Consider the following 22,596-nt stretch of genomic DNA (forward strand, 5'->3'; position numbering starts at 1 on the left):
GAGATGAGCAGGATAGGTGCGTTGGCCATGCTAAATTGCTCCTCGGTGTCAGGGGGATTAGCAGGGTAAACACGGAGATAGGGTCTGGGTGGGATTGTGGGCGGTGCAGACTGGATGGACCAAATGGCCTCCAAATTTATCTATCCTTGCCTTAAAATCATTCAATAAGGCAGCCTCAATTCCTTCACCGGGCAGGGAATTCCACAGATTCACAACGCTTTGTGTGAAGAAGTTCCTCCTCAACTCAGTCCTAAATCTGCACCCCTTATTTTCAGGCCATGCCCCCTAGTTCTAGTTTCACCTACCGGTGGAACCAACTTCCCTGCTTCTATCTTATCTATTCCCATAGTCATAGAGGTTTACAGCATGGAAACAGGCCCTTCAGCCCAACTTGTCCATGCCGTCCTTTTTGTTTTAAACTCCTAAGCTAATCCCAATTGCCCGCATTTGGCCCATGTCCCTCTACACCCATTGTTCCCATGTAACTATCTAAATGCTTTTTAAAAGATAAAATTGTACCCGCTTCCACCACGACCTCTGGCAGCTTGTTCCAGACACACTCCACCCTCTGTGAAAAAATTGCCCCTCTGGACACTTTTGTATCTCTCCCCTCTCACCTTCAACCTCTGCCCTCTAGTTTTCGACTCCCCTACCCTTGGGAAAAGATATTGACTATCTACCTTGTCTATTCCCCATATTATTTTATAGACCTCTATAAGGTCACCCTTCAGCCTCCTACGCTCCAGAGAAAAAAGTCCCAGTCTATTCAGCTTCTCCTTATAACTCAATCCATCAAGTCCCGGCAGCATCCTTGTAAATCTTTTCTGCACCCTTTCTAGTTTAATCCCGGGGAGGATGGAGTCAGTGAGATCAGACAGTGTGTAACCCGGGGAGGATGGAGTCAGTGAGATCAGACAGTGTGTAACCCGGGGAGGATGGAGTCAGTGAGATCAGACAGTGTGTAACCCGGGGAGGATGGAGTCAGTGAGATCAGACAGTGTGTAACCCGGGGAGGATGGAGTCAGTGAGATCAGACAGTGTGTAACCCGGGGAGGATGGAGTCAGTGAGATCAGACAGTGTGTAACCCGGGGAGGATGGAGTCAGTGAGATCAGACAGTGTGTAACCCGGGGAGGATGGAGTCTATGAGATCAGATAGTTTGTGAACTTCGTTAATATGTCGAATGGTAATACTGTAATTGAAACATTTCCAACACTCCTGCTTCCCCTTCAGCATCTTTTGATGTCGGGTATGTGGCTAAATTGTCATTTTGATTCACACTGGCTCTATTTGACTCTCTTTCTCTCTCTTGGCATAATCAGATCTCCGGGGGAGCGCTGGATTAATTGTGAATATCCACAGTTACAATTCAGCAGGGATTGTGGCCTGAAGAACTATAAGAGGTGAACCAGCACAGTATTGTGAGAGCGCCAGCCAGAGAGAACCCTTCACATTCAAACAGCTTCCATATATTTTCTGGAGAGGAAGGTAAGAGGAAGTTCCATTTACTCTGGTCCTGTAGCAAGTACAAAAAGATGATAAGGTGAGGTTGGAAATGCTGAGTGAGATGTGGAGTGTGTGAGCACCAAGCACAATTATCCAGTGTAAGGCTGTGTGATGTACCATGGAGTTGGAGCAGTTTGTGTCTCGTGAAACACCGCGCCTGAATTTCACAAGCCCCCGACAGCGTCACGTTTTGGTCCGTAAAACACGCAATATTGGAATTGCAGTTTCATTGTTAAACAGAACTGGTTGACTGTTCTGGGTTAATCTTCCTCTGAACTGAACTGAGGGTGTGTGATGGGAAATTCGCCACTTCGGAGTCAGACTTGGAGGTTCAACAAACAGTTTTATTCAGACAAAGCTTTGGGAGAAGCGCTGGCACTCCACAGTACAGGCACTCACCTTCTCAACTACACAATGGTAGTTGAGCATCTTTTATACATTGTTAGATAATAGACAGTGTGGACATTAGCCGTTAGCACATCGTTACAAGTTGAGTAGACAGGTACGGACATCGACAGTTAACACATGGTTATACATAGAGTAGATACATATATGCAGTTATGTCTTCCATCAATGGCTGATCTTGTTATATACATTTATGCATTTATGTCCCTCATCAGTGGCTGATCTCGTCATCAAACTCATTGTTCTGGGTCTGCTTTTATCTCGAGTTTAAGGTGCCTCAAGGTCTGACCTGTTTCCTGCAGTAATTTAAACACTAAAGGTTTTAACTCTTTATGTAATGTCTGTGCCCAAAGTCAGTGCCTCTTAATGTCTTTTCCCAGAGTCCATTTTGTGTGCCGGGTAACCATTTTGTCTCCTTTACTTTGATTGCTCTCCAACAGGGTGTGTGATGGTGGTTTTGTTATTTCCGTTTTCAGTTATTTTTGCTGAGCGATTTCCTGTGTTGCCAGGGTAACGATCTGACTGATCTCAGTACCAGAGACAGAGGTGTGGACACCAACCGGTGGAGAGAAAGCAGCTGGGTGGGGGGGCCAGGCGAGGGGATCAGTCCGTGTGAGGCAGATTCTGGAGATAGACAGAGGCGATGAGATATGTTAATCAGAAAGGAGAGAGAGACCAGGGCGAACCGACACTGAGACAGACGGGGGTCAGGGAGAGGAGGAAGAACAGTGAGCTGGAGAGAGACACACTGATACAGACGCAGGGAAGATAGAAATTGAGATGCGAAGTGAGGAAGCAGCAACGATAAAAAACAGGGAGCCAGTGGTGGGGCAATTTGTGTATATCAGAGAGGGCATTAGTAGTGTCGTGAGAGATGACCCTTAGTTCTTGAAGATCAAAGTGTAAAATCAGTTGGGTGGCCCTGAGTAACAGCCAGGGACAGAAACCATTGGTGTGAATTGCTTGTGCTCCCAATTTCCTTCCAACAAGCCCACAGGTGAACTCATCCTATTGGCAAACCAAATAAATCAGATAAACTGAGGGACAAAATAAAAGCAGTGGCCCCTTAAAAAAGTCAGGAACTGCCCTCAGCAAAATAAAGCAAAGTGTAAAGGAAACTTAAAATATCAAATCAGCACGTGATTAAAGGGATCGATAATGGACGCCAGCCCCTGCCGGGCCTCAATGGTGCTTGTGGACTAAGCATGCTCCCTCTCCAGGGACACCCTGCCACGTATGGAGCTGCAGTAGAGGGGAAGACAGTCGTGTGGGACGATCATTTTGGTTGCCGTCTGCCTGGGCCTAATTATGGCCAATCTAGCCAGGCCCAGGAGCAGGTTCACAGGGAGGTCCTCTGCCTTCCTCACCCCTACCCCTCCGTACCAGGTGCCCGTAGATCAGGAGCGTGGGACTGAAGTGCAAACAGAACATCAATGAAAGTTATTTGCGGGAACCAAAAGGGAGTGCAGCCGAAGACACTGAATGTAGACGTGGCCCACGGACTCCACAAGATCCCAAGAAGGGCAGGTTTCTTGTGAGCCAGTGAATCGGTACAACTTACGGTTGCGTGGTATCGCTGCGTGCACCAGCTTCCACCCCAGGTCCCCAATGTATTGGAAGAGGATCCCTTCAGAGGGGGACCTCCAGTGGGAACCTCCACCGCCAGACAGCAGCAAGGCGAACCAAGGCGTGTGCGGGTGATGGGTGAGGATACAGTAGTGGAAGGTGTGCAGCAGCAGCCCAGACAGGAAACCCTTTGTGCTGAGGCAAAAGGCATGGAGGGTATTACTGCAAGGCAGCTCAAACTATGGGGTGCCAGATCCAGGAAGTGAGGTCTGGGTTTCGGGTCAATGTGAAGTTCCGCCCGAGCAGGTACGTTTAGACGGGATCCCATCACGCAGTTGTACCTCCTCAAGACCACGTGTGACGTCGTGTCCGAGCACGACTGTTCTCAGGTCATAGATTCCATTGGCCATGAGCTGAAAGTCCTCCACCACATACTCAGCAAGCTCGTGGGGTGTCATCCAGTCCACTCCACCACCAGCACGTCCCTGACCCTGTCACACAGCAGTCACAGCCTTCCTCTCTGCCAGCCAACTGAAATGGTGTTGGTGGAGGAGCAGATTCCACAGCAGCGACTTCCGAACGACAGCTGCTACTCCAGACAGGGGAGAGATGTACCTCGAGGTGACCATGACCCAGACTTTCAGAAGGAGGGAGAGTAATTTCACACCTGGCGGAAGACGTACATCGCCAGGGCACACCATTGAGGAGGGGATTCAACGAGGAGGTATCCCTGCAGGGTCTGAAGGTGGAAGGTCACCAGTGCCTGATCGCCCTCCCTCAGCAGGAGACTCCGAACCACAGCAGTGACCCAGTGCGGTCTTTTCTCCCAGAAGAACTCTACGAGTGTTCTCTGGATGTTTATGACAAAGGTGGGGAGGGGTGGAAGTGACCAGCCGGTACCACAGCATGGAGGCAATCAGCTGGTTTATGATGAGAACTCGCACTCAGAGCAGTCCTGTCCAGCTATTCAGGCGAGCGGAGACCTTGGCCTCCAGCTCTTGCCCATTCGCCAAAATGTTATTCAAATATGTGAAGCCGTGTTCCATCTTTGGACGTGACTTATCAGGTGTTAATATCAAGTGGGATCGTAATGCTGTGATCATGTTAAATTCCAGAACACTTCTGAATGGCCCACGTCTGTTTAAAGTTGATTTATTAGTGTCACAAGTAGGCTTACATTAACACTGCAATGAAGTTACTGTGAGAATCCCTGAGTTGCCACACTCCAGTGCCTGTGCGGCTTCACTGAGGGAGAATTTAGCATGGCCAATGCACTGGACCATCATGTCTTTCGGACCAGGGTAGGAAACTGGAGCATCCCGAGTAAACCCACACAGACATGGGAGAAAGTGTGGACCCCTCACGGACAGTCACCCAAGCCAGGAATCGAACCCGGGTCCCTGGCGCAGTGAGGCAGTAGTGCTAACCACTGTGCCACCCGATTTGCCCCCTCTCCTCCCTCCCTGAGCCATTTGATTGATTATTGTCACATGTATTAGTATACAGTGAGAAGTATTATTTCTTGCGTGCTATACTGACAAAGCATACCATACACAGAGAAGGAAAGTAGAGAGTTGGGTGTTATAGTCAGAGTTAGGGTGCAGAGAAAAATCAACTCGATACAATGTAGGTTCATTCAAAAGTCTGGAGAGTTTAAAAGAGTTCGAATAGAGTTTTAGAACCATAGAGTGAGAGTGTAGGCTGTGCACAGCTCGCAAGGAGTCTGTCGCACCATCTTGGATGAATTTTCATTTGCTCTTTCTCCTCCCTACCTGAAGCATTTGCTCTCTCTCTCTCTCCTCCCTCCCTGAACCATTTTGTTCTCCCTCACCTCCCTGAACCAGTTGCTCTCTGTTGTTGAACCATTTGCTCTCTCTCTCTCTGTCTGTCCCTCTACTATTCCATCTCCTCCCCTTTCTCTAAAATAGCTATCACTGTCACATGACATTCTGAACTCTCTCGTTTCCTTCTCTATGAATGGTATGCTTTGTCTGTACCTTGTGCAAGAAACAATACTTTTCACTGTGTGCTCATACATGCGACAGTAATACATCAAACTTACTGGGTTTCTTTCTATCAATCAGTGACCACAATGAGGCTGAGCTCTCTATTGGCGAGGGACAGTTGATTGACATCTGGCTACACGAGGAGGGGGGCAGCGTAATTCCTCCCTTGGGCTTCTCGCCTGCGCAGGGACAGTCATGACCGGCAATGCGCCTATGCTGAATCAAACTGGAAACAGGGCGCGGGACCACTCAACACGCATGCATCAGCATGCCGTCTGAGCGTGCGCGAGAGGAAATGGTGACTGAATAACGGTGAGAAAGTGTTTGAAAAGAAACAGCCTCAGCACTGAAAATCTGGGTGATTCCAGTATATACTCAGTATTGATGGTCTGAATACAGACTATCAAATACTGAGAATATCTGGGAGATTCTAGTCTGAATAAACAGCATTATAACACTGAGAATATCTGGGAGATTCTAGTCTGAATAAACAGCATCAATACTGAGAATATCTGGGAGATTCTAGTCTGAATAAACAGCATCAATACTGAGAATATCTGGGAGATTCTAGTCTGAATAAACAGCATCAATACTGAGAATATCTGGGAGATTCTAGTCTGAATACAGACCATCAACACTGAGAATATCTGGGAGATTCTAGTCTGAATACAGACCATCAACACTGAGAATATCTGGGAGATTCTAGTCTGAATAAACAGCATTATAACACTGAGAATATCTGGGAGATTCTAGTCTGAATAAACAGCATTATAACACTGAGAATATCTGGGAGATTCTAGTCTGAATAAACAGCATTATAACACTGAGAATATCTGGGAGATTCTAGTCTGAATAAACAGCATTATAACACTGAGAATATCTGGGAGATTCTAGTCTGAATACAGACCATCAACACTGAGTATATCTGGGTGATTCTAGTCTGAATAAACAGCATCAATACTGAGTATATCTGGGTGATTCCAGTCTGAAAACAGATCATCAATCATAGAAACCCTACAGTGCAGAAACAGGCCATTCGGCCCATCAAGTCTGCGCCGACCACAATCCCACCCAGGCCCGACTCCCATATCCCTACACATTTACCCGCTAATCCCTCTAACCTACGCATCTCAGGACACTAAGGGTCAATTTTAGCATGTCCAATCAACCTAACCCGCACATCTTTGGACTGTGGGAGGAAACCGGAGCACCCGGAGGAAACCCACGCAGACACGAAGAGAATGTGCAAACTCCACACAGACAGTGCCCCAAGCCGGGAATCGAACCCAGGTCCCTGGAGCTGTGAAGCAGCAGTGGTAACCACTGTGCTACCGTGCCGCACCATCCTGAGTATATGTCTCTCCACTTCCCTGAATTCTCATTCTATCTCTTCCTCTCTCTCCCTCTATATCTCCCTCCTCCTTCCCTGAACCAGTTGCGCCCTCCCTCTCTCTCTCTCTCTTCCTCTCCCTCGACCTTGAACCACTTGCTCTCTCTCTTCCTCTCTCCTCCTTCCCTGAACAATTTGCTCACTCTGTTTGCTCCCTCCCTGAGCAATTTGCTCTCCCGCCTCCCCTCGATTTGATGTGTCCCTTGTCAATTATGAGGGCTCGGATCAATTATGAGGTCTCCGTATCTCGGTTTGCAGGTGTACTTTGATAATATATTTCAGACAAGTAGATAAAGTTCCGCTAACCAGGTGCAGAAAGTCACCCGGAATGATCCGGTTATGAGGCAGGGAGTGCAACTTGTCCAGAGAGGGAGGATGAGTAGAAAGCACCCGGAGTTACGGTGATAAGTGTGTGGAAGCTGGGAGTTGTCGGTGTTGCTGGATGTTTATTCTGGGCTATGAGAGCCTCATTCCCCCATCATTAAGAGGAAAGGTGCTGGAACGGGAGCACCCGGGGGTGCTGCCAATGGAAGAACAAGAAGAAGCTGTTTGTGGTGCTGTCCAAATGGAAGAGAAAGTGGGATGGTGCGAATGCTGCGCTTGGGGACGGAAGGTGCCGCCCTTGCTGCCTCTTGCTGGCTGGGATTGTCCCCAATGGCAGCGAATCCACAGCGAGTCGCTGCTTCATCACAATCTGCCCGACTCCACCCACACTGGCTGTCAATCATTCTGCTGGAGCGGCTTCCTATTGGCTGTGTTCAGCTGATGGACAGCAGAATGCACCAATGGAGAATGAGGGTGCAGTGATGGATTGTGCAGTGAATCAATGAGGCTTTTGACAAGGTACCACATGGCAGGTTGTTGCACAACCTACATCATGGGACCCAGGGTGAGGTAGTTAAATGGACACAAAATTGGCTTGATGACAGAAGCCAGTGGATGGTTGTCCAGGGTTGTTTTTCAAACTGGAGGCCTGTGACCAGCGGTGTCCTCTGGGATCAGTGCTGGGTCCACAGTTATTTGTCATTTATATTAATGGTTTGGATGAGAATATAGGAGGCATGGTTGGTAAGTTTGCAGATGACACCAAGATTGGTGGCACAGTGGACAGTGAAGAAGGTTATCTCGGATTGCAATGGGATCTTGATCAATTGGGCCAGTGGGCTGACGAATGGCAGATGGAGTTTAATTTGGACAAATGCGAGGTGATGCATTTAGGTAGATTGATTCAGGGCAGGACTTACTCAGTTAATGGTAGGGTGTTGGGGAGAGTTACAGAACAAAGAGATCTCGGGTACAGGTTCATGGCTCCTTGAAAGTGGAGTCACAGGTGGACAGAGTGGTGAAGAATGCATTCCCCATGCCTGGTTTCATTGGTCAGAACATTGAATACAGGAGTTGGGACGTCTTGTTGAAGTTGTACAAGACATTGGTAAGGCCACACTTGCAATACTGTGTACAGTTCTGGTCACCCTATTATAGAAAGGATATTATTAAACTAGAAAGGTACAGAAAAGATTTATTAGGATGCTACCGGGACTTGATGGATTGAGTTCTAAGGAGGAGTTGGATAGACTGGGACTTGTTTCCTTTGGACCGTAGGAGGCTGAGGGGTGACCTTATCGAGGTCTATCAAATAATGAGGGGCACAGATCAGCTGGATAGTTCATGTCTTTTCCCAAAGGTCGGGGAGTCTAAACCTTAGAGGGCAGAGGTTGAAGGTGAGAGGGGCAATTATTTCACACAGAGGGTGGTGAGTGTCTGGAACGAGCTGCCAGAGGGAGTAGTAGAGGTGGGAACAATTTTGTCTTTCAAAAAGCATTTAGTTAGATGGGTCTAGAGGGATACGGGCCAAATGTGGGCAATTGGGACGAGTTTAGGGGTTTAAAAACAGGGGCAGCCTGGACAAGTTGGGCTGAAGGGCCTGTTTCCCTGCTGTATGTAAATCTGAATGATGACGCAATGAGGTGCCGCCCCCTCAGTGACGTGCCTGGAAGCGGCCGTTAAACGGTTTCCGCGCGCGGCTGGAGGGGGCGTTCTGACGTCACTGCCGACGCACAGCACGTGACCTGGATCTGGCCAATCGGCGAGCGGACAATCAGCCGCCGCCGCCTCGAGTGCGGAGTTCAGGCGCCGCGCCGTTTCTCACTGCGTGTGCGGGGCTTTCCCAGCGGCTTCACACCGAATCTTTGAATAACGGTAAGGAATTAAATAAGAGAAAAAGTCTCCGCTTCAGCGGCGCCGACTCTCGCTGACTGGGATTGTCCCCAGTGGCAGCGAGTCGCTGCTTCATCACAAGCTGCCCGAGTGCGCCCCGCACTGGCTGTCAATCATTCTGCTGGAGCGGCTTCCTATTGGCTGTGTTCATTTGACGGACAGCAGAACGCACCAATGGGGAATGAGGGTGCGGTGAGGTCCCGCCCACTCAGTGAGAGCGGCTCGCGGTCACGTGGCGCGGCCGTTAACGGTTTCTGCGCGCGGCTGGAGAGGGGGGTCTGAAGTCACTGCCCGCTCGCAGCACGTGACCGGGAGCTGACCAATCCGCGAGCCGGAAACCAGCCCTCGCCGCCCCGAGTGCGCTTGCGCGAACTTCACTCCGGGAGGGTGCGGCCCGCTTCCGACTGCGCGCAGGCGCACTGCCGTTTGTTCACTGCGTGTCCGGGTATTTCCGGGTTTGAGGAATTAACGGCCCAGAAAAAGTTTCAACTCCAACAACATTCAGCTTGAGGATTAAAATGGCGGTTTCCTGTGTAAATACAGCCCGTCTTTGTATCATATTAACAGAGCGGGGGACGGTCAGTTAGATTGTGGGCGGCGCGGTGGCTCAGTGGTTGGTGCTGCGGTCTCACAGCGCCAGGGAGCCGGCTTCAATTCCCGGCCTTGGCTCACTGTCTGTGTGGAGTCTGCACATTCTCCCCGTGTCTGCGGCCCTTTCCTCACACTCTCCAAACATCAGCAGCACAGGGGGCACTGGCCAGGCTCAGTTGCTGCTCAGTGTCAGGGGGGATTAGCAGGGTCAACACGGGGAGAGGGTCTGGGTGGGATTGTGGGCGGTACAGACTGGATGGACCGAATGGCCTCCTCCTGCACTGCAGCAATTGGATGATTCAATGTTTCAGAGAAAGATCTGTTATTACAATCCGGGCCGTGTCTGTGTAAACACTGTGCTGCAGCATCTAAATTACTGCAATCAAGCGCTTGTCTGAGTAAACACAGCACCAGATCTCTCTCCATTATTTCAGTCTGGGCCCTGTCTGAGCATTTGCAGCACATGGAACTAAATTGCTTTGTGCGGCTGTAAATCAACAAATGCAAGGAAACTGACAGAGGTTGATTGAATACGAGGATATGTGCACATTCACAGTGCAACACGTGTATTGCCACAGCAGCCCCAAATCCCAAACTCTATAGACAGAGAGAACTGGAACCCACAATGTTTGTGTCTCATGGAAATCCCCTCCCCTCCCTTTTGCCCTGTCTGGGCTTCTACTGCACAACTTTCACCTCGCTGACTTTGCCGGCCTTGGCTCACTGTCTGTGGGGAGTCTGCACATTCTCCCCGTGTCTGCGGGGATTTCCTCCGACTCTCCAGAGATGAGCAGGATAGGTGCGTTGGCCATGCGAAATTGCTCCTCGGTGTCAGGGGGATTAGCAGGGTAAACACGGGGATAGGGTCTGGGTGGGATTGTGGGCGGTGCAGACTGGATGGACCAAATGGCCTCCAAATTTATCTATCCTTGCCTTAAAATCATTCAATAAGGCAGCCTCAACTGCTTCACCGGGCAGGGAATTCCACAGATTCACAACGCTTTGTGTGAAGAAGTTCCTCCTCAACTCAGTCCTAAATCTGCACCCCTTATTTTCAGGCCATGCCCCCTAGTTCTAGTTTCACCTACCGGTGGAACCAACTTCCCTGCTTCTATCTTATCTATTCCCATAGTCATAGAGGTTTACAGCATGGAAACAGGCCCTTCGGCCCAACTTGTCCATGCCGTCCTTTTTGTTTTAAACTCCTAAGCTAATCCCAATTGCCCGCATTTGGCCCATGTCCCTCTACACCCATTGTTCCCATGTAACTATCTAAATGCTTTTTAAAAGATAAAATTGTACCCGCTTCCACCACGACCTCTGGCAGCTTGTTCCAGACACACACCACCCTCTGTGAAAAAATTGCCCCTCTGGACACTTTTGTATCTCTCCCCTCTCACCTTCAACCTATGCCCTCTGGTTTTCGACTCCCCTACCCTTGGGAAAAGATATTGACTATCTACCTTGTCTATTCCCCTCATTATTTTATAGACCTCTATAAGGTCACCCTTCAGCCTCCTACGCTCCAGAGAAAAAAGTCCCAGTCTATTCAGCTTCTCCTTATAACTCAATCCATCAAGTCCCGGCAGCATCCTTGTAAATCTTTTCTGCACCCTTTCTAGTTTAATCCCGGGGAGGATGGAGTCAGTGAGATCAGACAGTGTGTAACCCGGGGAGGATGGAGTCAGTGAGATCAGACAGTGTGTAACCCGGGGAGGATGGAGTCAGTGAGATCAGACGGTGTGTAACCCGGGGAGGATGGAGTCAGTGAGATCAGACAGTGTGTAACCCGGGGAGGATGGAGTCAGTGAGATCAGACAGCGTGTAACCCGGGGAGGATGGAGTCAGTGAGATCAGACAGTGTGTAACCCGGGGAGGATGGAGTCAGTGAGATCAGACAGTGTGTAACCCGGGGAGGATGGAGTCAGTGAGATCAGATAGTTTGTGAACTTGGTTAATATATCGAATGATAATATTGTAATTGAAACATTTCCAACACTCCTGCTTCCCCTTCAGCATCTTTTGATGTCGGGTATGTGGCTAAATTGTCATTTTGATTCACACTGGCTCTATTTGACTCTCTTTCTCTTTTGGCATATTCAGATCTCCGGGGGAGCGCTGGATTAATTGTGAAAATCCACAGTTGCAATTCAGCAGGGATTGTGTCCTGAAGAACTATAAGAGGTGAACCAGCACAGTATTGTGAGAGCGCCAGCCAGAGAGAACCCTTCACATTCAAACAGCTTCCATATATTTTCTGGAGAGGAAGGTAAGAGGAAGTTCCATTTACTCTGGTCCTGTAGCAAGTACAAAAAGATGATAAGGTGAGGTTGGAAATGCTGAGTGAGATATGGAGTGTGTGAGCACCAAGCACAATTATCCAGTGTAAGGCTGTGTGATGTACCATGGAGTTGGAGCAGTTTGTGTCTCGTGAAACACCGCGCCTGAATTTCACAAGCCCCCGACAGTGTCACGTTTTGGTCCGTAAAACACGCAATATTGGAATTGCAGTTTCATTGTTAAACAGAACTGGTTGACTGTTCTGGGTTAATCTTCCTCTGAACTGAACTGAGGGTGTGTGATGGGAAATTCGCCACTTTGGAGTCAGACTTGGAGGTTCAACAAACAGTTTTATTCAGACAAAGCTTTGGGAGAAGCGCTGGCACTCCGCAGTACAGGCACTCACCTTCTCAACTACACAATGGTAGTTGAGCATCTTTTATACATTGTTAGATAATAGACAGTGTGGACATTAGCCGTTAGCACATCGTTACAAGTTGAGTAGACGGGTACGGACATCGACAGTTAACACATGGTTATACATAGAGTAGATACATATATCTACTCTATGTATAACCGATTAATGAAGGCGTACTAGCCTTCATTAATCGAGGGATTGAGTTTAGGAGTCGGGAGATAATGCTGCAGCTTTATAGGACCCTGGTTAGACCCCACTTGGAGTACTGCGCGCAGTTCTGGTCACCTCATTACAGGAAAGATGTTGAAGCCATTGAAAGGGTGCAGAGGAGATTTACAAGGATGTTGCCTGGATTGGGGGGCATGCCTTATGAGGATAGGTTGAGGGAGCTTGGTCTCTTCTCCCTGGAGAGACGAAGGATGAGAGGTGACCTGATAGAGGTTTACAAGATGTTGAGAGGTCTGGATAGGGTAGACTCTCAGAGGCTATTTCCAAGGGCTGAGATGGTTGCTACGAGAGGACACAGGTTTAAGGTGCTGGGGGGTAGGTACAGAGGAGATGTCAGGGGTAAGTTTTTCACTCAGAGGGTGGTGGGTGAGTGGAATCGGCTGACGTCGGTGGTGGTGGAGGCAAACTCGTTGGGGTCTTTTAAGAGACTTCTGGATGAGTACATGGGATTTAATGGGATTGAGGGCTATAGATAGGCCTAGAGGTAGGGATATGATCGGCGCAACTTGTGGGCCGAAGGGCCTGTTTGTGCTGTGGCTTTCTATGTTCTATATGCAGTTATGTCTTCTATCAATGGCTGATCTTGTTATATACATTTATACATTTATGTCCCTCATCAGTGGCTGATCTCGTCATCAAACTCATTGTTCTGGGTCTGCTTTTATCTCGAGTTTAAGGTGCCTCAAGGTCTGACCTGTTTCCTGCCGTAATTTAAACACTAAAGGTTTTAACTCTTTATGTAATGTCTGTGCCCAAAGTCAGTGCCTCTTAATGTCTTTTCCCAGAGTCCATTTTGTGTGCCGGGTAACCATTTTGTCTCCTTTACTTTGATTGCTCTCCAACAGGGTGTGTGATGGTGGTTTTGTTATTTCCGTTTTCAGTTATTTTTGCTGAGCGATTTCCTGTGTTGCCAGGGTAACGATCTGACTGATCTCAGTACCAGAGACAGAGGTGTGGACACCAACCGGTGGAGAGAAAGCAGCTGGGTGGGGGGCCAGGCGAGGGGATCAGTCCGTGTGAGGCAGATTCTGGAGATAGACAGAGGCGATGAGATATGTTAATCAGAAAGGAGAGAGAGTTGTGGCGCACCACCATTGGTCTTCTGGATATCTTTTGCATTGCAGCCATTTCGAGGCACTGATAAATTTCTGGGGTCCTCTTGAAAGTCAGTGTGGCTTCACCCAATAACTGATGCTGGCTCGGTGTGGGCGAGGCCGGGTCATTGGGGTGGATGAGGAATAAATCCGGATCTGTTCAGATGACCAGATGTGTATTACAGAGCCTCGCTAGAAGGATATTGTAAATTTAGTGTTAAATTGAAGAGACCCATAAGGGGGAATGAATGTGTGCTTTGGGATATTGTTTTCACAAAGTCAGACACACTGGAAATCTGAGTTGTTGCATGAGATTAAGAGTGAAACGGGTAACTGCATTTTACATTGCTGGTTTTAAACCTTGGTTGTAAATTATTGCTGTTGATTAACTTCCAATTCTAATTTGAAGAAATTAAATGTCTGAATCACTTTTCCATTTCCATATTGGAGAAAGGAGGGGACATCAGCTGAGTTTGATTAGGGATGATGTGGAGATGCCGGCGTTGGACTGGGGTAAACACAGTAAGAAGTTTAACAACACCAGGTTAAAGTCCAACAGGTTTACTTGGTAGCAAAAGCCACACAAGCTTTAACCTGGTGTTGGATTTTAACCTGGTGTTGTTAAACTTCTTACTTTGATTAGGGATACAGGTATAGGGACACAGACACTGACACACCCACACGAGTGGAGAATATGGAGCACCTTTAACGTGGCAAAACATCCCAAAACACTCAACAAGAGAAAAATTCAGTGGGAAAACAAATACATAAAACATTCGAAGGGGTCGCTGGGCAGGTGACTAATTTTTGTCAGATTGTTAATCATTTTAAGGTGAATCTGAGAAGGGGGAAAAGTAAAGCAGCCGAGAGGCTTCGGGAGGGAATTCTGGAGTTCAGGACTTGGCCTGGATTGTGGACAAATTATCCTCAAGATACACAACTTGTCAGATTGGGCACGGTAGAGATGTTGCTGGCTTCTGGGGCTGCTGTAGGCTGCATGAATAGGAAGAGAGGGGCCATGGAGAGATTGAAAAGCTAGTTTGAGCATTTTAAAATTGAGCTGTTGTCAGGCTGTGAGACAGTGAGAGTTGGTGAACACAGGTGAATGAACTGGGACGTGGTGTGAGTTAGTCAGGATTCAGGAAGCAGAGTTTCAGAGCAGTGAGAATGTGGAGCTGGATATCAGCAGCTTGCATGTTGAACCTGCTGCCAGGTTACCGAGGGGCAGCATGTTGATGAGGAATAGAAGAGGGCCAATGATGGAGATAATGATGTGGGAGTGGCAAGAGAAAGCAATGTCACTGATTCTCTGGATGGAAAGTAACATAAGAATTGAACCAGGGGCCTTTGATGCATTTCCACTCAGCTGCACGACAAGAGGCAGGAGTTGGAGAAAGATAACATGGTCAAGGATGCTAAAGGCTGCAGTCGGGTGAATGAAGATACTGCATTGACTTTTGTCAGAGTCGGATAGGATAGTATTTGTGATTTCAACAGCAGCGGCAGGGTGCAAACTTGGCTGCAAGGTGCCCCTGCAAAAATGTCATGGATTTGGGAGGTAACAGCATTTTCAATAACTTTGGAGAGAAAAGTGGAAACGGGGCAGAGGATTGAAAGGGAAAAGGATTTTTCAACGGACGTGATGATGGCAACTGGTACTTTGTGAAACAACTGTTACTAATATCACGGTAACATATATGAGACTGTAATATTCTGAAATATATCTTGCGTATTAGTAAAGATCTCAACGCCCTGCTTCTGATTTTAATATTTACACCTGATCCTGACATTGATGTTATCCTCATTACAGAGTCTCAGAATCAGGCAAGGCCTGTCAATATCATGGCTGAAGGTTCAAACAGGGGAGAATATCCAACAGCTTCATCAAAAATGAGAATGGACACAGGTAGGATCACAAAAATACAAATATAATTTCTATCCTGTCTGCAGCTCAAACAGGGACTGAGTGGAAAGTGGGAGAGAGTGGCCATCTAGAGCAGGTTTATCCAAGGTTCGGCCCGAGGGGGCTGCGTGTGACTCACAAAGCTCCTCTACGTGGTTCCAGAGAAAGTTTCCAAATTGTTGTTAAGAAGCTGAGTTTCAATTCAGGATTCTGCTTGGAGCTGATTCTCCAATCAGAGGTAATTTCTCTCTCCCATTGCTGCTGATTTGTCCACTATTGACTGTGATTGGGAGAAACAAACCACGATTGGTGGCACAGTGAACAGCGTGCTGAAGGCTTGTGTGAGAAAGAAGCAAAGGCATCTCTGGGTGGGGCAAACTGCAGTGGGACTGGATCTCCCCAACATTCGCTGCGAATAGACTGACCAGTGAGTGGGAGTGAGGCATTGATTGGTGGGGTGGGGAAGGTGGGAGTGAGGCACTGAGTGGAGGGGTGTGGGGGAGTGAGAGACTGAGGGGGTGTGTAGGGGGTGTGAGTGCACTCTGTGCACTGTTTCAGAGCACATTTCCACTCCGTCTGACAAAGGAGCAGCGCTCCGAAAGCTTATGGTATTTGCTACCAAACATACCTGTTGGACTTTAACCTGGTGTTGTGAGACTTCTTCCTTTGGGCAAGCCAGTTTTGGATCCACAGGGCAGCAGCCCCTTGGATCCCGTACCCTCTCACTTTTTCTAGAAGGCTTGCATGGGGGACCTTATCGAACGCCTTGCTAAAATCCATATAAACCACATCTACCACTTTCCCTTCGTCAATGTGTTTAGTCACATTTTTGAAGAACTCCACCAGGCTCGGAAGGAATGATCTGCCTTTGACAAAGCCATGCTGAGTATTCTTGAGCATACTAAACCTCTCTAAATGCTCATAAGTCTTGTCCCTCAGGATCTTCTCCATCAGCTTACCAACCACTGAGGTTAGACTCACCGGTCGGTAATTTCCTGGGCTATCCCTCGTCCCCTTCTTGAAAATAGGAACCACATCCGCAATACTCAAATCCTCCGGCACCTCTCCCGTCTCCATCGACAATGCAAAGATCATTGCCAGAGGCTCTGCAATCTCTTCCCTCGCCTCCCACAGTAACCTGGGGTACATCCCATCCGGACCCGGCGACTTATCTATCTTGATGCCATTCAAAGATTCCAGCACAACCTCTTTGTTAAAGTCCACATACTCAATCATTTCAGTCCACCGCACGCCCGCAGTACATCCACCCAGGTCCTTCTCCTCTGTGAAAACCGAGGCAAAATACTCATTCAGCACCTCTGCCATTTCTACTGGTTCCATACAGACTTTCCCGCCTTCACCTTTTATCAGCCCTATTCCTTCACGTCTCATCCTTTTACTCTTCACATATTTATAGAACGCCTTAGGGTTTTCCTTAATCCTACCTGCCAAGGCCTTCTCGTGACCCCTTCTGGCTCTCCTAATTTCCTTCTTTAGTCCCTTCCTACAAGCCGTATACTCATCAAGATCTGGAGATTGTTTTTGACCAGGGTAATCAAACATCCAGATTTTCTGCACTGTCCTATTTTTGAGCCCTGTATCTCTGGGTTGTCTCCTGCCAGGATGCTCTTTGTCCTGTAATTTTGTGTTTCCAATTCTGCACATGCGCTGTGTGTATTCGCACAGGCACAGCCTTTCTGGCTCTGACCCATCAAGAAGCAACCTGCCCCAGCAATTACAGGTTTGGTAGCCGCTCCCCTGCCCATTCCAATGCCAGAGGTATTTCCTTACCTCAGGGTTGGTCACCGTGACTTTGACTTGAAACTGAACTGGATTAGCCATGTAAATATAGGAGCAGTCAGATGTGGAGCATTCTTTGGAGAGTAAGTCATCTCCTGTCTCACCAAAGTCTACAATGTACAAGGCACAACTGGAAAATTTGCAATTTGTTTACTGTGGCTCCATGAACACTCGAAGCTCAACATCACCAGGATAAAGTGACTCAATTGATTGACACCACCCATCCATCACCTCATTCTCTTTGCCACCGATGCAAGTGATAGCAATATGCATCATTTACAGGGTGCATTTCATCCCCTCACCAAGGCTCCTTCAACAACACTTTCCAAGCCCGAGACCTCTGCCACCCTAGAAGGACAAGGGCAGCAGATACATGGGGATACCATCATCTGGAAGTTGCCCTTTAATCCACACACCATTCTTACTTGGAACAATATTGCTGCTGCTTCACTTTTCCTGTATAGAAGTCTTGATATTCCCTTCCCAGCAGTACTGTGTATATAGACAGCATGTAAATTGCAGCAGTTCAAGACGGTGTCTCACCAGCTTTCCAAAAACAATTAAGGATACACAACAATTTCGAGCCTTGCCTGGAACCCTCACACCCAGTGAGCAATTTAAAAAATGTTGATTTTATATTTGAAATTGATGGACTCTTGTTAACCAAGGGTGGGTATGGATTTGGGGCAAAGATGATTGTTGTCAGGTCAAATATGCTTTCACTGAATGTTTCTGTGTTCCCAGAAGATGTTTGATAATGTGGCTCACAGGAGGCTTTAGTTGCTCTCTGTAAAGGGAAGTGTAACAACATGAATAGGAATTCATTGACAGAAATGTGTTTATTTTTCTCCATTTGTGTTTACAGATCCAAACTCCACAATTCCTCAGTTCCTGACAAAGTGTGATGATTATCAACTGTTCAAATTGACAAAATTCTACCGGGACAGACTAGAACAGGCGATGGAAGGAGGAGTGGATGGAGTCAGCTTAACGTTAACGTACGAGAGGATTTTCACTGGACAAGAGCATGGGGTAAGAGGGAGGGACCCAGGATAGAACAAAAAACAGTACAGCACAGGAATAGACCCTTCGGCCCTCAAAGCCTGCGCAGACCATGATGCCTGCCTAAACTAAAACCATATGCACTTACAGAGTCCGTATCCTTCCATTCCCATCCTATTCATGTTTTCATCCAGATGCCCTTTAAATGCCGCTTTCGTACCTGCTTCCATCACCGCCCCACCCCCTGGGCAGCACATACCAGACATTCACCACCCTCTGCGTTTAAAAAAAAAAACTTCCCTCGCACATCTCCTCTGAACATTTCCCCACACACCTTAAAACTATGTCCCCTAGTACTTGACTTTTCGACCTGAGGAAAGAGCATCTGACTATGCACTCTGTCCATGCCACTCATAATCTTGTAAACTTCGATCAGGTCGCTTCTCAACCTCTGTCGTTCCAATGAGAGCAAACCGGGTTCAGAGCTAATACCCTCCAGACCAGGCAACATCCTGGTAAACCTCTTCTCTACCCTCTCCAAAACATCCACATCCTTCTGGTAGTGTGGTGATCAGAATTGTACACAATATTCTAAATGAGGCCTAACTGAGGTTCTGTACAGCTGCAGCATGACCTGTCAATTTCTAAACTCAATGCTCTGACTGATGAAGACAAGCATGCCGTTTGCCTTCTTGACTACGTTGCCACTTTCAGTGATTGGTGGACATGAACGCCCAGATCTCTCTCCCTCTCAATACTCCTAAGGATTCTACCATTTGCTATATAATTCCGACCTGCTGGATCTTCCAAAATGAATTACCTCACATTTGTCCGGAATAAACTCCATCTGCCATTTCTCCACCCAAGTCTCCAAACGGTCTAGATTCATAGAATGAGTTACAGAATCCCTACAATACAGGAGGAGGCTATTCGGCCTATCGAGTCTGTACCGACCACAATGCCACCCAGGCACTATTCCCGTAACCCTATACGTTTACTTTGCTAATCCCCCTGACACGAGGGTCAATTTTAACATGGCCAATCAACCTAACCCGCACATGTTTGGACTGTGGGAGGAAACCGGAGCACCCGATGGAAACCCACGCAGATCTAAGGAGGAAGTGAAAACTGCATCCAGACAGTGACCCAGGCCGTAATCATAGAATCATAGAGACGCTACAGTGCAGAAAGAGGCCATCTGGCCCATCGAGTCTGCACCGACCACAATCCCATCCAGGCCCTACCCCCATATCCCGACATATTATCCCGCTAATCCCTCTAACGTACGCACCTCAGGACACGAAGGACAATTTTAGCATGGCCAATCAACCTAACTCGCACATATTTGGACTGTGGGAGGAAACCAGAGCACCCGGAGGAAACCCATGCAGACACGAGGAGAATGTGCAAACTCCACACAGACAGTGACCCAACCCGGGAATCGAACCCAGGTCCCTGCAGCAGTGAAGCAGCAGTGCTAACCACTGTGCCACCGTGCCGCCCGGGAATCGAACCCGGGTCCCTGCAGCAGTGAAGCAGCAGTGCTAACCACTGTGCTACCGTGCCACCCGGGAATCGAACCCAGGATCCTGCAGCAGGGAAGCAGCAGTGCTAACCACTGTGCTACCGTGCCACCCGGGAATCGAACCCAGGTCCCTGCAGCAGTGAAGCAGCAGTGCTAACCACTGTGCTACCGTGCCACCCGGGAATCGAACCCAGGTCCCTGCAGCAGTGAAGCAGCAGTGCTAACCACTGTGCTACCGTGCCACCCGGGAATCGAACCCAGGTCCCTGCAGCAGTGAAGCAGCAGTGCTAACCACTGTGCTACCGTGCCGCCCGGGAATCGAACCCAGGTCCCTGCAGCAGTGAAGCAGCAGTGCTAACCACTGTGCTACCGTGCCGCCCGGGAATCGAACCTGGGTCCCTGCAGCAGTGAAGCAGCAGTGCTAACCACTGTGCTACCGTGCCACCCGGGAATCGAACCTGGGTCCCTGCAGCAGTGAAGCAGCAGTGCTAACCACTGTGCTACCGTGCCGCCCGGGAATCGAACCCAGGTCCCTGCAGCAGTGAAGCAGCAGTGCCAACCACTGTGCTACCGTGCCACCCGGGAATCGAACCTGGGTCCCTGCAGCAGTGAAGCAGCAGTGCTAACCACTGTGCTACCGTGCCACCCGGGAATCGAACCCAGGTCCCTGCAGCAGTGAAGCAGCAGTGCTAACCACTGTGCTACCGTGCCGCCCGGGAATCGAACCCAGGTCCCTGCAGCAGTGAAGCAGCAGTGCTAACCACTGTGCTACCGTGCCACCCGGGAATCGAACCCAGGTCCCTGGCGCTGTGAAACAGCAGTGCTAACCACTGTGCTACCGTGCCACCCGGGAATCGAACCCAGGTCCCTGCAGCAGTGAAGCAGCAGTGCTAACCCACTGTGCTACCGTGCCACCCGGGAATCGAACCTGGGTCCCTGCAGCAGTGAAGCAGCAGTGCTAACCACTGTGCTACCGTGCCACCCGGGAATCGAACCCAGGTCCCTGCAGCAGTGAAGCAGCAGTGCTAACCACTGTGCTACCGTGCCACCCGGGAATCGAACCCAGGTCCCTGCAGCAGTGAAGCAGCAGTGCTAACCCACTGTGCTACCGTGCCACCCGGGAATCGAACCTGGGTCCCTGCAGCAGTGAAGCAGCAGTGCTAACCCACTGTGCTACCGTGCCACCCGGGAATCGAACCTGGGTCCCTGCAGCAGGGAAGCAGCAGTGCTAACCACTGTGCTACCGTGCCACCCGGGAATCGAACCTGGGTCCCTGCAGCAGTGAAGCAGCAGTGCTAACCACTGTGCTACCGTGCCACCCGGGAATCGAACCCAGGTCCCTGCAGCAGTGAAGCAGCAGTGCTAACCACTGTGCTACCGTGCCACCTGGGAATCGAACCCAGGTCCCTGCAGCAGTGAAGCAGCAGTGCTAACCACTGTGCTACCGTGCCACCCGGGAATCGAACCTGGGTCCCTGCAGCAGTGAAGCAGCAGTGCTAACCACTGTGCTACCGTGCCACCCGGGAATCGAACCCAGGTCCCTGCAGCAGTGAAGCAGCAGTGCTAACCACTGTGCTACCGTGCCACCCGGGAATCGAACCCAGGTCCCTGCAGCAGTGAAGCAGCAGTGCTAACCACTGTGCTACCGTGCCACCCGGGAATCGAACCTGGGTCCCAGCAGCAGGGAAGCAGCAGTGCCAACCACTGTGCTACCGTGCCACCCGGGAATCGAACCCGGGTCCCTGCAGCAGTGAAGCAGCAGTGCCAACCACTGTGCTACCGTGCCACCCGGGAATCGAACCTGGGTCCCTGCAGCAGTGAAGCAGCAGTGCCAACCACTGTGCTACCGTGCCACCCGGGAATCGAACCTGGGTCCCTGCAGCAGTGAAGCAGCAGTGCCAACCACTGTGCTACCGTGCCACCCGGGAATCGAACCTGGGTCCCTGCAGCAGTGAAGCAGCAGCAATATTCTATATTCAATGAGTTAATGAATTTGAAACTTTCCTTTGTAAACTCCAGTCTGAAATTCTCCATTGCTCTGACTCTGCACAGCCACTTCTTCAACGTGTTTATCTCTCAACTATCTAACTCATCAATCCTCCCTACTGAGCTTTTATGACAGAAATAATTTGACAAATAACATTCTGTTTCTGACACTTGAGTGAATGAGTAGAAATGATTAAATGATTAGATTTTTCAGCATTATTATTGCTTCATTCTCCTGACGTAAATCAGCAGTCGGTGTTTGGATTAGTCAAATGTTAATTCATCAGCCAATTTTCATTTCAGGTTTTCCATTCTTCTATTTAACTAACGTAACAATCAGAATCATCCTGCCCTTGCCACCTGAGTTCTGACTCGCCACTGTTTTATTTACATACCGAGAGCAGGAGTCGGCTGTTCCGCTCCGCTGTTTAACAACATTGTGGCCGATTTGATAGTGAGCTCAAATCTGCATCTTGCCGATCCCTTATAAACTATCACCCCGCCTTGCTTACCAAGAGTCCTTTTAACTCCATCTTAGAATTGGTCCATGGCCTTTTCAGAAAGAGAGTTCCAAAGACGTATGACCTTTTCCTGGGGGAAAAAATGCCTCATCACCTCAGGATTTCCGAGTAAATCACAGTGACGCAGCAGGAATTGAGAGAATAAAATGGATCATATT

At 48.9% G+C, this 22,596-nt stretch overlaps 1 protein-coding gene across 4 annotated transcripts in view; it reads left to right on the top strand.

Moving 5' to 3' along the window:
• Positions 1-22,596, top strand: part of LOC144485238 (NACHT, LRR and PYD domains-containing protein 3-like) — a 66,171-nt gene that overhangs the window by 1,499 nt on the left and 42,076 nt on the right. For 2 of the 4 annotated variants that reach the window (XM_078203453.1, XM_078203451.1), the window contains exons 2-5: positions 1,323-1,488; positions 11,785-11,950; positions 15,512-15,607; positions 18,270-18,436. In XM_078203453.1, the coding sequence (XP_078059579.1) occupies positions 15,544-15,607; positions 18,270-18,436 (231 nt within the window). In that variant the 5' untranslated portion in view covers positions 1,323-1,488; positions 11,785-11,950; positions 15,512-15,543. Of the gene's footprint in view, positions 1-1,322; positions 1,489-8,965; positions 9,073-11,784; positions 11,951-15,511; positions 15,608-18,269; positions 18,437-22,596 lie in introns of those variants that run through there. The other 2 variants (XM_078203454.1, XM_078203452.1) reach the window with 2 other exon arrangements.

The sequence above is a fragment of the Mustelus asterias genome, unplaced genomic scaffold (genome assembly GCF_964213995.1).
Source record: "Mustelus asterias unplaced genomic scaffold, sMusAst1.hap1.1 HAP1_SCAFFOLD_176, whole genome shotgun sequence".
Classification (NCBI taxonomy): Eukaryota; Metazoa; Chordata; class Chondrichthyes; order Carcharhiniformes; family Triakidae; genus Mustelus; species Mustelus asterias.